We start from the raw sequence: 15635 nt of genomic DNA, 5'->3' as shown, positions 1-15635 counted from the left end.
GTAGGGGACGCTCTTGTATTGGGACAGGCAGAGCCGTTTTCGCCTCTCTGGGTACAGGTGCAATAGAATGGAACGTGTCGAGATTGAGAATTACAATTTCCAGTTTTATTACACAGACCATATCCATCTTCTTATTCATAATTAATCAACTGTAATATTGAATCAAAGTCAGACGTACCCATCCATATAAATAGAAAGTGTAATTATGTATATATCGTTTTTATTTAGACAGTTTGGAAACAGAGTGGGAGGCAGGGAAGCATCAGTACAGAAGAATGAGTGGATGTGAGATTGAACAGTGGGGAGTGGTACATGTGCCATGAATGTTACCACTCGACTACAGCTCTACACGAAGTTAGTCATTCAGATATTCTACGTGCCTGTTATTGCTCTTCGATTGCAGTTTAGACCTTTCATTGGTCAGTCTGACGTAACCTTACTGTATGTATGCATCCCAAATGGCACGCTTTTCCCAATATAGTGCACTACTTTTGACTGTAACCCTAGGGACCCTAGTCAAAAGTAGTGCAGTGCATTGTATAGGGTGCCATTTGGGATAAACGGTCATGTGCCATAAGTGAAGTAAAGAGGAAGATATTGAACTAATGTAAGACTGTATTGAAACAGCAAGACACTACCAGTCTATGAATTTGTTATCGCTTTATCCAATTGGACAATATAGGGGCAGTCTCCCACACACTAATGAAGCCTAATTGAGTTCGCTTTTAGTCCATGACGACCAGGCTTAATCTTTGGCCGGGAAACTGATATAGTGGTCAGTTATATTTTCTCATTTGAAAGAACAACACATCCATACAACATAATTTATACATTCAAGATAGGGTAACCGTTTTCTTTATATTGAACAAGTAACAAACTGCACATTACAATTCATTGGATTAAAAGTACATTTATCAGTTTTTTTTCAGAGCTTAAATTCCACAATTTGACAAATAGTGGGAAAACCTCAATTAGAAAATGAAAACCAAAGTATTGTGCAGGCATAACGGGAGTAATATACAAACATCAGAACATTCTGAAATGATAAAGTTTGTACACTCGAATGACAACAAATGACACACATGACACGTTTTACATTTTTCTAGGTACAAAAGAGACATTTGAGAGATAACAGCCCAGTCCTGAACATATGAAAAAAGGCACAATATTGCCTCTTTTTCAAATATGGGAAACATTTCAACTGCTTTTTTTGGGGGGAGGTTGGTTAACTAACATGATAATCAATTCCATTTAAAATTAAATCAAGAAGTACAAAATCAAATTCCAATTTTCTTCAATGCTCCTCTATGTAGTTTCAGCAAACATCAGGAATGAACTGAATTGAAATGGATCCCGGCATACTGTTCAAAGGTCCCCAGCTGATACGGCTGTCTATAATAGACAGAGATATTGAATGCACTTCACTACCAAAGATATATACTGAACTCATTTTTACCTTTAGCAAAAGGGCCAGACAATGTAGCTAGGACCGGATAATGTAGATAATGCTTCTAGAATCTACGTAGCCCAAAAACATTCTGGGCCTAGACGGTATAGCAACAAAAGCCTATATGAGTTTAGTTTTTAATTTAGCTTCAGGCAACAAGTTTGGGCATCCTACGTATCAAGTGTTCCAGAGTAGGTGTGCTGCTGATGTAGGATCAGTTTTGCCCTTTAGATCATACTGAATAAGATTACATGGACAGGTGGGACCCTGGGCCAGTGTTCAAAAAGCATCTCACAGTAGGAGTGCTGATCTCGGATCAGGTCTCCACCTGTCCATATAATCTTATTCAATATGATCTAAAGGGTGAAACGGATCCTACATCAACACTCTTACTTTGAGACAGACACTTGGGCTGCGTTTAGACAGGAAGCCCAATTCTGATCTTTTTTCACTAATTGGTATTTTGACCAATCAGAGTAACTCTGAAAAATAGCTGATGTGAAATAATCTTGTGTGATTGGTCAAAAGACCAATTACTGGGAAAAAAGATCAGAATTGGGCTGCCTGTGTAAACAGTCTAAGTGCCATTCTCTTCTGTATGATTGGGATTTTGAAATTGTGCCCTTGCTGTGCTTGTGCAAATCATTGCTAAAAGGTCATATACTGTGCAGGACTCTTGGCTTAAATGCTGCTTCATGTGTTTTGAAAAGAAATACAAATTCAGTTACAGAGAAGAAGGGAAAAAAAGAACAAAGACAAAAATAGGAATTACTTGAGGACATAGGCAGCTCTGTTCTGCTCTCTCAATGTGACAGGCAAACAACCAACCATGTTCATTTTGCAGTACTTTTTGGTGAAAGCAACATTTAAAAAAATTACAAGTCACTTTTTTTTTCAATTTGTTAATGTTTATAGGTTTATTAATTAAAAAGATGTATGTACATGCAGTTTGTCACCCATTTTGCAAACTTGAGTCTGAATAATTTTCTTTACAATGGGTCGGCTTTGATTAATAATTGTGTCATTTACAACCAAGCAAACAAATCCTTTTTCTAATTTCATTTGCCAAGTAATATTTAGTAAAGGCATGTCTCTCGGTACTAAACAGTAGGATGTTAAGGTAAAATAAATATGTCATGTCACCATTTTTCCAATTCTCTTACATACGCTACTTGGACCATGGTGGCCACCGTAGTCAGGTAGTCACGTCTGCATATACTGTACTCATATTGGTAGACAGAAAAGAGAACCTTTAAAAAGGTAACGTGGTGTTCTAGTTTTGGAACATAGTCGATCAATCTAATTTCTGACCATTAAACAATCAACTCACTTGTTATGTATAGGCCTAGGGCCAGGAGTTATTCCTAACCCTGCTGTGACCTGAGAATGTGTGGGGGGGGGTCCTGGCTGTAGCCAATAATAAAATATTAGCCTTAGTATTTCCTGGTCAGGTGACTGGTCACATAAAAGGTTGGGGAAAGCATTTTCCCCGATTTTATATCAAACTGATTTTCTGTTTTACGTGAGTAAAAACAGCCAAGTGACTGAAGGTCTGACTGGGTGACTGGTCTGACTGGGTGACTGGTCTGACTGGGTGAAAGTTGAGGGAGAGGTGATGCTTGGTGCACGACTTAAGGCAGTCAAATTAATGTTGGTTTTTGCTCCAACCCCCGTTGTAACTAACCTGATTCAGTTTATCAACCAGCTAATTATTAGAATCAGGTGAGTTAGTTTAGGGTTAGAGCAAAAACCTACAGGACAGTAGCACTCCAGGAACAGGGTTGGAGACCACTGGTATAGGGATTGTTTGGGGTGGACTGGAGCTAGCATGGAATCTGAACTGAATTGTGTTGTTTCACTATTGCTCACTAGTGTTCCAGAATAATGAAACTGAACACAGAATTCAGTTTGGAGAGTCATGTGAACTGTCAATCAATCATCAGGTCAGGTTAAAATATGCATGCACAGAGCAAGAAAGGACAGAAAATGAAAGTTATCTACTACAGCCACAAAGAAGGGTTAGTAACAAAAAGGTTTAACAGTTAAGGCTGCTTGATAAAGAATAGGTAGGTAAACCATTGCTGGCTGCACAATGTTTCAAATACGGTGAAATGTACAAAAAAAATCTACAGGAAACATTTTTGCAGATACCAAATAGTAGCAACATTAGCTGGTCTTCTATATACAACGACTCGCCACACCAACGTAGTTCCAACCCAGACAAAAAACCATGTCAAATTATTTTTCAACATGCTTGGTTTCCTACACAATAGTCAGGCAAGAAAAAGGATTGAGACACAAAATACATTGTGCTAAAAGAAAAAAATGGCCATGATTACACACGTTATGACCCAAAATCAGACGCTTGAAGAATAAACACCACCTAGTTGTCTCCAAATCATTAGGATGCATCAGAACAATACCTCTTCGTCATCAACCTCAGATACAATAATACAAAATATGACCACCCCCAAACCTAGACACATTTATTTTCCAAAAAGCGTGTTTTACATTCCTTGTTTTGATAAATGCTTTTCTGAATAATGACGATTATGTCTCAGGTTCTCTAGACATACGTCAGTCATCCACCCCTCACCTTGCAAATGGCACATAGATACAAATATGAACAAAAACAGACTCAACATTATATGAGATAACAGCGTTTCTCTCGCTGCATACCCTAATGTACATCTCACTGAAGGCATTTTCACAATGATTCCATTTTGTTTATAGCTAAAACAAATACACAACCAATCCCCCAAAACAATTTACATTTTTTTTTTCTTCCGAAGCTTTTTTAAAATATAAAACCAGGAATGCAATGCCTCTGGTGGTGTTCTTTGAGCGTGAACGAGAAGAAAGCCCTTTTTACATTTTTTTTGTCTTTTCAAAAAAGTATTGTGTTGTAACTGCGTCGTTATAGGCTCAAATATGCACCTTGGTTTTTCCTCGTTGTACGTCGGTCCAAACAATTTGATCTGTTTGAAAACCACCAGACCTCATGTGACCCCAAACTCAGAGGTCAAGGGCAGAGTTCAATCTTCCCAGCCAGGCTACTGTACGAGTCTTGAATATCGATGTTGATTTTGTTTAGGATATATCTCACTTTTCCCGCCCCATCAATCGTTTACAGCATATTTTTCAAGCAGCAACAGGTTCTGCTGGTAGGATTAGAAGCAGCAATACATTTTGTCTGGGTGTGTGCTCTGCCCAGGCCTCGTTTTTCTTAGCAGTCCACAACCCACATCGAAACTGTAATCGTAAGCTGCTGCCAAAAAACTAGACCCACACTTGATTGAAAATAAATACTAAAAGATGATTGAGTACAAAGCTTGGACGCAACACGTTCATTTCCAAAACCAAACAAGCTTTTGGTTTGATCTACCTTAGTTGGGATTTTAATGTACAGTCACGTGATATAATACTAACCCAATACAGTGTCAAAAAATTATAATAACAGAAAATGATTTACATTTTACAATGTGGATCTCAATGAATTGCAATAATTTGACAAAACATTTTTGCTTGTAGTACATATGAGCAAGATATGGGGTACTTTAATACATCTTTAAACATATCAATAAGACCCTTATTGGACATACACAGTTCAAGCTAATATTTTCCATCAAGATTGATAGGACGAAAGCCAAAATGTCTGAATTCGACGCTCCACATACTAACTAGTTTAGATTTATTTTGAGCTTGTCATCTCTTCCTTAATATTCATTTGACACCATTATAAAATATACATGATAAACTGTTCAGAGAAAATACTTCTTCACTGTGAAACAAAAATGCCCCAGTTCAACGTAACCATGGAGATAAGGATATTGTCATTGTTAAAAGAGGATGATGCCAATGTCATTTAGAAAGTGCATAAGAACAGCATCATTGCTGGGACAGTGTGGGACAACAAAAAAAAGGAAGCCAAGTAACAAACTTTCAGATCTCGTGAAGAGGCGTATTAAAAAAGCAGTCAAAGAAACTGGATGTAAAATGACAACAATGGGTTTTGATTCGTGTTTTTGGCATACCTTAATGACCGTAACCATGGCAACGTTAGTCATTAGTTATATTGACACCTTTCCTTCAACGTTCCTGATATGTTGTTGTTGGTCAATCGTTTCCACGTTGTATGACAACCAACACTGAAGACATAGCAAAAAAGTAAACATTACAATGACTCAATTGCACTCAAGGCAACAATCAGTATTTATAGAATATATAAAAATCACTACAGATCACTTATCTAATCACCTGTCTTTTTATAGTTTAACTATTTTTTTTTTTTTCAAAGCAAAAACAAATCTAATATCTTAAAACATGAGGGCAACATTACTGCCTATTTTGGAAAGGTTTGAGTCAAACTTGTTAAGTCCATTTTTTAAAGCATTAAAGATTTCGCATTTATTTTATATATTACTCGCTTACTGATTAAAGATGACTGCTTATTTTTTAAATGTAAAACCTCCGAACGCCATTGATTCAAATGTATACTTTACCGCTTTATTATATAGAATCATTGTCATCCAACTATGACAGAACTAATATAAAACAAATGTAAAAAGTAATACCATAATTCTAGAAAGAAAATTTGTTTAACTAAATGATACCTTTGTATAATGGAGCGTCAGAAAAACCAGTGGACCTTCCCGGGCATATAGGCACTGTTTTTTTACGTATTAATGTGAAATTAAAAACAACATTAGACCTTTGTTCTTTAACCTCAAACCTCACAATAACAAATCTTTAGTCGAGTGGTAAAAAAAAAAAAAAGTATATACATATCAAAAAGAAATGACAAAATGAACATTGATAATGGCAGCAGCAGTAAAAATTAAAGTTTCAAATATTTTTGCATACAATAGTTGTATCCTAAGCTCTCCTAATATACATACCTAATTACTGTAAATATGTTGGCATTGGGAATCTGGTTTCTATGTTAAGAATCATAGCCACTTTAGCTCACTGTTACTCAATATACATGATCCGGTTTGGCAAAAGGTGGTAGAGATATTAAAGGGCAATTCCACCACTTTTTAATCTCCTATTCATTACCTCCAGCACTATACCAGTGTCTTCATATGTATGAAAACAGATTATGTATCATATGGTGCTGGAATTAATGAATATAATGTAAAAAAACAAAAAAAAGTTGTAATGACCCTTTAAGTTTTGTCTTACATGATTCGGGAATAAAATATTGGAGAAGTTGGCCTTCTAAATGGCTATGATTCCTCAACAGAAACGCTGGAGCACAGTCTCAATATAAATGTACTTGTTTAGTTTTTTTCCGCATATAGATAGATAATGTATGAACCGAAAATGTTTTCCTCTTTTTGTACATTTAGTTTGTTTTTGTTATGATGTATTTTGAATATTTTTTTTTACAGTGTATGACACACGAAGTTGGATAGGTAAGTGATCGGGTGGGCGTCGGGCCTTCAGAATATGGGCGTGGTCTATCCAATTATGGGCGTGGCCCATTGTCAGATCATGGGCCTTGCGTGGGCCTGGTATATCTGCCATCAAATCAGCTCTCAGACCATGGCCTCCTTCTGGGCCCTCAGACCACAATCTTGGCCTCCGGGCCCTATCAGACCATGGCCCGGTAGGGCCCCTGCATCTTGAGGAACTGGATAATGAAGGAGGGGCCCCCGGCGACGATCTGCGGGGGCAGATGGCTGAGAGGACAGTTCTCGATGCTCATGATGGACAGCTTGCTGCACAGGGCCAGCTCAAACGGGAGGCTGTGCAGGTTGGGGTTGTCATTGAGGTACAGCTCCTCCAAGTTCTCCAGTGTACCTAGGATGGAAAGGAAGGAGGAAAGGATAGAGAGAGGAATGGAGGGGGAGGGGTGGAGGATACAGGAGTGTTATATTCTACCTGGAGGCACAGACAGATCAGGTGCATACAGTAATTATTGCTGGGGCTAAAATATGCTAATTAAACTGTTTAGCTGAAGTTACGTTTTATATGTAATATATAAAATATATACCATCTAGCAGACGCTTTTATCCAAAGCGACTTAGTCATAGTCGTATATAGACTTATTTTCCTACTGTATTATTGACTGTATGTTTGTTTTACTCCATGTGTAACTGTTGTTGTTCGCGTCGAACTGCTTTGCTTTATCTTGGCCAGGTCGCAATTGTAAATGAGAACTTGTACTCAACTTGCCTACCTGGTTAAATAATGTGAAATAAATGCGTGCATACATTTTAAGTATGGGTGGTCCCGAGAATCTAACCACCACCCTGGCGTTACAAGCACCATGGTCTACCAAGTGACATACAAAGGACCACATGTAGTTATCTCTCTATTCTGTATCCAAATGAAAGCTTGTGACCTCCTCCAATAAGCTCCTTGTTTCTCGATGACATTTGGAGTTCAGGTGAGGATGGAAGGAATCAAGGAAGTACTTTTGAGATTCACTCCTAGTCTGAGTTGTTTGTAGCCTGGGTACCATTCTTTCTGTATATTTGGCAAATAACAGAGTACTACGTGTGGTCTCAGCAGATAAAGACCGGTACCCAGTGGTATGAGGTAAAATGTACTTACCGATCTCCTCTGGCAGGTGTTGCAACAGGTTCTCTCCCAGACCCAGGTGGGTCAGGTTGGTGAGGTGACCGATCCCACGGGGCAACGTGGTCAGCTGATTATTGGTCAACACTAGTTTCTGATAGGATACAAGCAAAAATGGAATGTCAATATCACATGATGAAAACAGCTTAGCTGTCGAAACGTTGGTGAATAAATGATTCTGAGCTCCATCGTTCAAACCCTGGAGATATAAAATGGTTTATTTAAAAAGGTCCAATGCAGCAGATCAATATCAAATTTTTTTCAATAAATAATAATAAAAAAAAAAAGGATTATTATCCAAGAGCAATTTCTCCAGCAAAAATATGAGCTAGGAGTGTCGGAGTGGTCTGAGTGGGGAGGGGACAAGTGAAAGATTGCTCTTATTGGTTTGGGACTCTTTCTTATTGGTCTATTAACTCTTTTACCACTTGGTGATGTCAGGCCAAAACTCCAATCCACCAAAACAGGCTTACGTTTTAGAGACGGTCTTTTCAAACAGCTCTTACACTAAAATAGCATTATCATAATTTTTACAATTTCACAGCATTATTCCCACCTAAGTGTGGAAATACAAAAGTATGTGGACACCTGCGCGCCAAACATCTCATTCCAAAATCATGGGCCTTAATATGGAGTTGGTATCCCCTTTGCTGCTAGACCAGCCTCCACTCTTCTGGAAAGGCTTTCCACTAGATGTTGGGACTGGCTTCCATTCAGCCACAAGAGCATTAGTGAGGTCAGGCACTGATGTTGGCCGATTAAGCCTGGCTCACAGTCGGCGTCCCAATTCATCCCAAAGGTGTTCGATGGGGACTGCCAGATGGTGAAGCATGATCCATCGCTCCAGAGAATGCGTTTCTACTGCTCCAGAGTCCAATGGCAGCGAGCTTTACACCACTCCAGACGCGTGGCATTTTGCATAGTGATTTTAGGCTTGTGTGCGGCTGCTCGGCCATGGAAAGACCTGGACTTTTCACATTTTGTAAGATTCTTGTTTCCCCCCCCTCCAATCTACTGACAAAGCAAAACAGGTCACATTTACATAAGTATTCAGACCCTTTACTCAGTACTTTGTTGAAGCACCTTTGGCAGTAATTACAGCCATTTCATGAAACTCCTGACCGACAGTTCTTGTGCTGACGCTGCTTCCAGAGGCAGTTTGGAACTCAGTAGTGAGTGTTGCAACCGAGGACAGATGATTTTTACACTCTACACGCTTCAGCACTCGGCGGTCCCATTCTGTGAGCTTGTGTGATCTACCACTTCACGACTGAGCCGTTGTTGCTCCTAGACATTTCTACTTCACAATATAAGCACTTACAGTTGACCGTAGCAGCTCTAGAAGGACAGAAATTTTACAAAATGACTTGTTGGAAAGGTGGCATCCTATAACGATGCCATGTTGAAAGTCAGAGCTCTACACTAAGGCCATTCTACTGCCAATGTTGTGCTATGGAGATTGCATAGCTGTGTGCTCAATTTTATACACCAGTCATCAACAAGTATCACTACATCTGCCAGTGGTCTTTAAATGGTTTATAACTCAACACATTTTAGTTAAAGGTCTAAAAGTCCGGGCTCTGGCTGGGTTACTCAAGAACATGGTCTAAATTAATAGTATCAAACCTGTAAATCTTTCAGGTAAGCGATTTCATTCGGGAGCGATTCCAGCTTGTTCTCCTCCAAGTCCAGCTCCCGTAGTTTCCTCAGGTTGCCAATACCATGTGGCAACTTCTTGAGAAGATTGTTGGACAATATCAAGACCTGTGAAAAAAACAAGATGTTTCAGAACACTGAAGCGAACGGTCACAACCTGTAGCTTGTGTTACAGACCTAAAAATAACTAAATAGTTGATCACCTACTGTTTGCTGAAATGGGAGAGTGATAATCATTTAGATTTTCTGGTCCGTTTGAATAATGTATGAATTGATGACGGCATCAGAAAAGTAGTAAGTCCACATTTGTCACGAAAGATCCCATCTGGGAATTCCATCTAGGCCTCACCTCAAGCGAAACGAGACCGCAGATGTCCTCAGGGATCTTTGTCAGCTGATTGGTGGCCAGGTTGAGCTCCACCATACTGGTCCACGTGCCAAAGTCTAGAGGCAGAGACGTCAACTGGTTGTCCTGAAAAAAACAATGACATTGACAACAATTCCAGAACCAGAACAGAAAGACGACATGATGAGCAACATCTTATTGAACAATGTCACCTCTTTACCTAAGCCACCACCATCACCAACCATTGTCAACCTTAAAGGGATAGTTCGGGATTTTGGCAATGAGGCCCTTTAGCTACTGTTAAAGTCAGAAGAAAGAGATGTTGTCCTGCCTACATAATGTCTGGGACTATAGTCTTGGTCCTCTTACTAGAAGTCATCAAAACAGAGGGAAGGAGATGACAACACGTAACAATGGACAGCATCCTTACCTTCATGTTGAGTTTGCTGAGGACTTTGGCCCTGGAGAAGATTCCAAAGGGGATCTTGTTGATGCGGTTGTGCTCCATGTTGAGAGAGTAGATGGTGGAGAACTGGGAGGGTCCTCCCACCGGGTAGGACTGGAAACAGTTCCTCGCCAGGGTTAGACTGGTCAGATTCACCAGACTAGACAGGAGACCCTGGAATAGAGAGAAGGGGGTAGATAGATATGCTATATCCCTAACAATACCATTAAATGCAGCAATCAATAAAAGCACCACTCACTTCTGGTAACACGGAGATGTTGTTGTTTTCTAGGTTGAGCTCTTCCAGTTCTCTGCACTTGGCTAGCGACCTGGGGATGGCTGACAACCGGTTGTACCGCAGACCCAAGCGGTTTATGCTTGCCAAGTTACCTGCAACGAGAGACGGTTAAATACGAAAATGACAATCAACAAAGTCAGATATTAGATATCATGTTAAGCATTTCAAATGTATGAAATGTATGTATGTTTTGTCTGGTGCAATCAAATTCCCCCTCTGGGGGATCAATAAAGTACCATCTTATCTTAAATACCAGCACTTGCAGTTCCTAAAACTGTAGATTATACAATTAATGACAATTCTCAAAATGTTTTATAGTCACAATGTACAGTTAAGAATGTGCACTGTGCAGCTGTGTCAGTATTGGTATCCTGTAGGCAGAGTAGAGGCAGATGATTGCATTGAGGAGAGAACATTTTGACTGCTGAGCTCCCGGTCAGTCTCACCTATAGTTTCTGGTAGGTCCAGTAGCTCGTTGTGCTGTAGGTCCAGGTTGGTGATCTGGGTGCAGTTGCCGATCTCCTTGGGTAGATGTTCCAGCTGGTTATGGGCTACATCCAGGGTGATGAGGTTACAGAGCTCCCCTGCAGAGAGGCAGGGCCAATACAACAGTCAACACACAAACGTGACTAATCTGGACAAGAAGTGCAATCAGAGTTATTAAAAGACTGGTTTAGCTGATGGCTTTAGCTTATTGACAACACTGCAGCAATGTCTTCTGTAATGCCGGGTTTACACGAGACGACTTTCAAAATCCTAACGTCGTTGAGCTGCTCACGTTTAACCAACGTCTTTCCTGTAGTTCTTTTTGTCTGGCTAACGTAGTGGTGCGCACACTAAACCATGTGACTCAGACAAGCCTCAAACATTTTCAGTCAGACATTCACGCTTGCCATAAGAGTTGAAATGTCTAGCCAATACATTTGGAATTGAATAACACTGGTAGTGAACTTCAGAGCTGTAACGATTTGATACTTTGGCTTTGGTTAAAGGCAAGTACAAACGGATACTAGTCGTAGTCATCACTCCTGCTGGAGAGTCCACACATTCTGAGTGATGTGATGCAACATCATCCTCATCTCTCTGGCGAGCTCTCATTGGCTATTGCTGATCACTGTTCTCAAAACTTGTCATTGCACCTCTCACACTACAAGAGCATTGGAGATTTAGAAAATATTGGGACGTCTGAAAGACGGGATCGGTAGCCCTCAGATTGCATCACTGAACCGAGCGTCGGTGACGGCCGTGCGCCCCAAGTACACAACGACATGGGGATTTTGTCTCCGATCTCAAAAACTTGTCTGGGACAGCTAAAATCAGGGCCAAACGAGTGAGTATGCCCCCAGCTTATGTTAGGCAAAAATGACGATGCATCGTCATCACCCAATCTGCCAGCCTCAACTCCCTCCTCCTCAACACTCATCGGTTTGATCTTGTTCTCATGGATGACTCTCCTTCCCGCTCTCCTCCCACTCCTTCCCCCACTCACATTTCCCTCCCTCCCCCATATCCATCCCTCCACTCACCGCTCTCTCCCATTTCCCTCCTCACCCCAACCCCCCCCCCCATTTCCCTCCCTCTTCCTCCCTCATTCACCTATTTCGGCAGGCAGCTGTTTGATCTTGTTCTCACGGATGCTGAGCATGGTCAACTTCGCCAGGTTCCGGATGTCCCTCTCCACCGCCGTGATCCGGTTGAACCTCAGGTACAGTGTGGTCAGCGACGTCACCCGGTAAACCACCGCCGGTATCTCCCTCAGTTTGTTATGCCTCAGGTCCAGCATCCTCAACTTCTTCAGGGAGTCCAAGGACTCTGGGAGGCTGGTTAGAGAGTTCTCACTCAGGGCTAAGGTGACCAGGCCAGACAGGCAGCCCACTTCTGAGGGGAGGCTCTGGAGCTTGTTGCTGTACAGGTAGAGCTCTGCCAGCTGGGTGAGTTCCTTGATGGAGGTGGGTAACATGTGGATGGAACGCTTGGACAGGTCCAGACGCATGGAGTTCTCCTCTCGGCACTTGTTGAGCTCTTTGATCACCTGGGAATGGGAAAGTTGTGTGTCCATGTTATTGAAGACATGTTATGTGTTTCCAAAACTCAGTCTTGTGGTCCCACGGTTAGTTTGCCTTAGCACTACACAGCGGATTTAAATAAATCGACTCATCAACAAGCATTGATTATTTGAATGAATGGTGCAGTGCTAGAATAAAAAAAGATATGCCCCTCCTGGGGTCCCCAGGACTGAGTTTGAGAAACGCTGTGTTGTGTGATGTAGAATAATAATAATTTAAAAAAAATTCTGGATCAAAATTAGGTGGTGGGTGAGGCAGGGGTGTGGCCATGGTGGACGCCAACCCAATTTTTTTGGCATTTCTACACAATTTGCCATGTAGCGGAGACGAAAATGTGTAATTTTAAATCTAAATTCCTGCAATTCTACACATTTTGCCATGGCTTATACTATCAGAGTGACTCAAACATTAAATTTTAGACATTTGTAATAATATCTATAGACATTTGTTCTATATATATATTTGTTATCAAAGATGATCTTATTGAAAAGAATATTGGTCCATTATCTTTTATACATACTTTACATCTGTATCCGAAAGTTACACAACGCCATACATGTGGTCTGCGGTTGAGAGGCCTGTTGGACGTACTGCCAAATTCTCTAAAATGACGTTGGATGTGGCTTATGTTAGAGAGATTAACATTCAAATTCTCTGGCAACAGCTCTGGTGAACATTCCTGCAGTCAGCATGCCAACTGCAAGCCCCCTCAACTTGAGACAACCATGGCATTGAGTGACAAAACTGCACATTTTAGTGGCCTTTTATTGTACCCAGCACAAGGTGCACCTGTGTAATGATCATGCTGTTGAGTCGGCTTCTTGATATGCCCCACTTGTCAGGTGGATGGATTATCTTGACAAAGGAGAAATGCTCACTAACAGGGATGTAAACAAATGTGTGCACAAAATTGAGAAATAATATTTTGGTGCTGTGGAACATTTCTGGGATCTTAATTTTTTTTCTCCAGCTGATGAAACATGGGACCAACACTACATGTTTAATTTTATATATATATATTATGTACCTGTTATTTATTTATTTAATATATATATATATATATATATATATATATATATATATATTTTTTTTTTTTTTTGGGGGGGGGGATATATAAGACAGATTGTTCAGCAGTCGGATGGCACGCACTGCTATAAGTCACTTTGGGTTAAAGTGTCTTCTAAATGGCATATATTACAGGTTTGTTTCTGCAAATAAAAGTCCTGGGCGGGCCGCCTAAGTGGCTTTTTTCGGGCTGCCCATGTCCAAACAGTACCCCCCCTCCCAAAAAAAACAATTACATTTAAAAAAAGACATATATATTGAATATAAATATATATTGAGACTGGTCTTTTGCAGGAACTATTTAATGAAGCTGCCAAATATAAAAAAATGTATATATACACACTGCTCAAAAAATAAAGGGAACACTTAAACAACACAATGTAACTCCAAGTCAATCACACTTCTGTGAAATCAAACTGTCCACTTAAGGAAGCAACACTATTTGAAAATAAATTTCACATGCTGTTGTGCAAATGGAATAGACAACAGGTGGATATAATAGGCATTTAGCAAGACGCCCCCAATAAAGGAGTGTAACCACTTCTCAGTTCCTATGCTTCCTGGTTGATGTTTTGGTCACTTTTGAATGCTGGCGGTGCTTTCACTCCAGCTTTCACAACCCACACAAGTGGCTCTGGTAGTGCAGCTCATCCAGGATGGCACATCAATGCAAGACGTGGCAAGAAGGTTTGCTGTGTCTGTCAGCGTAGTGTCCAGAGCATGGATGCGCTACCAGGAGACAGGCCAGTACATTAGGAGACGTGGAGGAGGCCGTAGGAGGGCAACAACCCAGCAGCAGGACCGCTACCTCCGCCTTTGTGCAAGAAGGAGCACAGCCAGAGCCCTGCAAAATGACCTCCAGCTGGCCACAAATGTGCATGTGTCTGCTCAAACGGTCAGAAACAGACTCCATGAGGGTGGTATGAGGGCCCGACGTCCACAGGTGGGGGTTGTGCTTACAGCCCAACACCGTGCAGGACGTTTGGCATTTGCCAGAGAACACAAAGATTGGCAAATTCGCCACTGGCGCCCTGTGCTCTTCACAGATGAAAGCAGGTTCACACTGAGCACATGTGACAGACGTGACAATCTGGAGACGCAGTGGAGAACGTTCTGCTGCCTGCAACATCCTCCAGCATGACCGGTTTGGCGGTGGGTCAGTCATGGTGTGGGGTGGCATTTCTTTGGGGGGCCGCACAGCCCTCCATGTGCTCGCCAGAGGTAGTCTGACTGCCATTAGGTACCGAGATCCTCAGATCCCTTGTGAGACCATATGCTGGTGTGGTTGGCCCTGGGTTCCTCCTAATGCAAGACAATGCTAGACCTCATGTGGCTGGAGTGTGTCAGCAGTTCCTGCAAGAGGAAAGCATTGATGCTATGGACTGGCCCGCCCGTTCCCCAGACCTGAATCCAATTGAGCGCATCATGTCTCGCTCCATCCACCAACGCCACGTTGCACCACAGACTGTCCAGGAGTTGGCGGATGCTTTAGTCCAGGTCTGGGAGGAGATCCCTCAGGAGACCATCCGCCACCTCATCAGGAGCATGCCTAGGAGTTGTAGGGAGGTCATACAGGCACGTGGAGGCCACACACACACTACTGAGCCTAATTTTGACTTGTTTTAAGGACATTACATCAAAGTTGGATCAGCCTGTAGTGTGGTTTTCCACTTGAATTTTGAGTGTGACTCCAAATCCAGACCTCTATGGGTTGATAAATTTGATTT

At 41.3% G+C, this 15635-nt stretch overlaps 1 protein-coding gene across 1 annotated transcript in view; it reads right to left on the bottom strand.

The window, feature by feature from the left end:
- Positions 1–894: 894 nt before the first annotated feature.
- Positions 895–15635, bottom strand: part of shoc2 (SHOC2 leucine rich repeat scaffold protein) — a 30686-nt gene continuing 15945 nt past the window's right edge. The window contains exons 3-10 of the mRNA XM_064962053.1: positions 12374–12809; positions 11224–11361; positions 10739–10869; positions 10465–10653; positions 10038–10160; positions 9659–9796; positions 8009–8126; positions 895–7252 (exon numbers count right to left, since the gene is read on the bottom strand). Of these exons, the coding sequence (XP_064818125.1) occupies positions 7044–7252; positions 8009–8126; positions 9659–9796; positions 10038–10160; positions 10465–10653; positions 10739–10869; positions 11224–11361; positions 12374–12809 (1482 nt within the window). The 3' untranslated portion in view covers positions 895–7043. The remainder of the gene's footprint in view (positions 7253–8008; positions 8127–9658; positions 9797–10037; positions 10161–10464; positions 10654–10738; positions 10870–11223; positions 11362–12373; positions 12810–15635) is intronic.

This window comes from Oncorhynchus masou, chromosome 5, assembly GCF_036934945.1.
Source record: "Oncorhynchus masou masou isolate Uvic2021 chromosome 5, UVic_Omas_1.1, whole genome shotgun sequence".
NCBI classification, from domain to species: Eukaryota; Metazoa; Chordata; class Actinopteri; order Salmoniformes; family Salmonidae; genus Oncorhynchus; species Oncorhynchus masou.
Note: the sequence above shows the minus strand (reverse complement) of the source record. Positions and strands in the feature narration are given on the sequence as shown.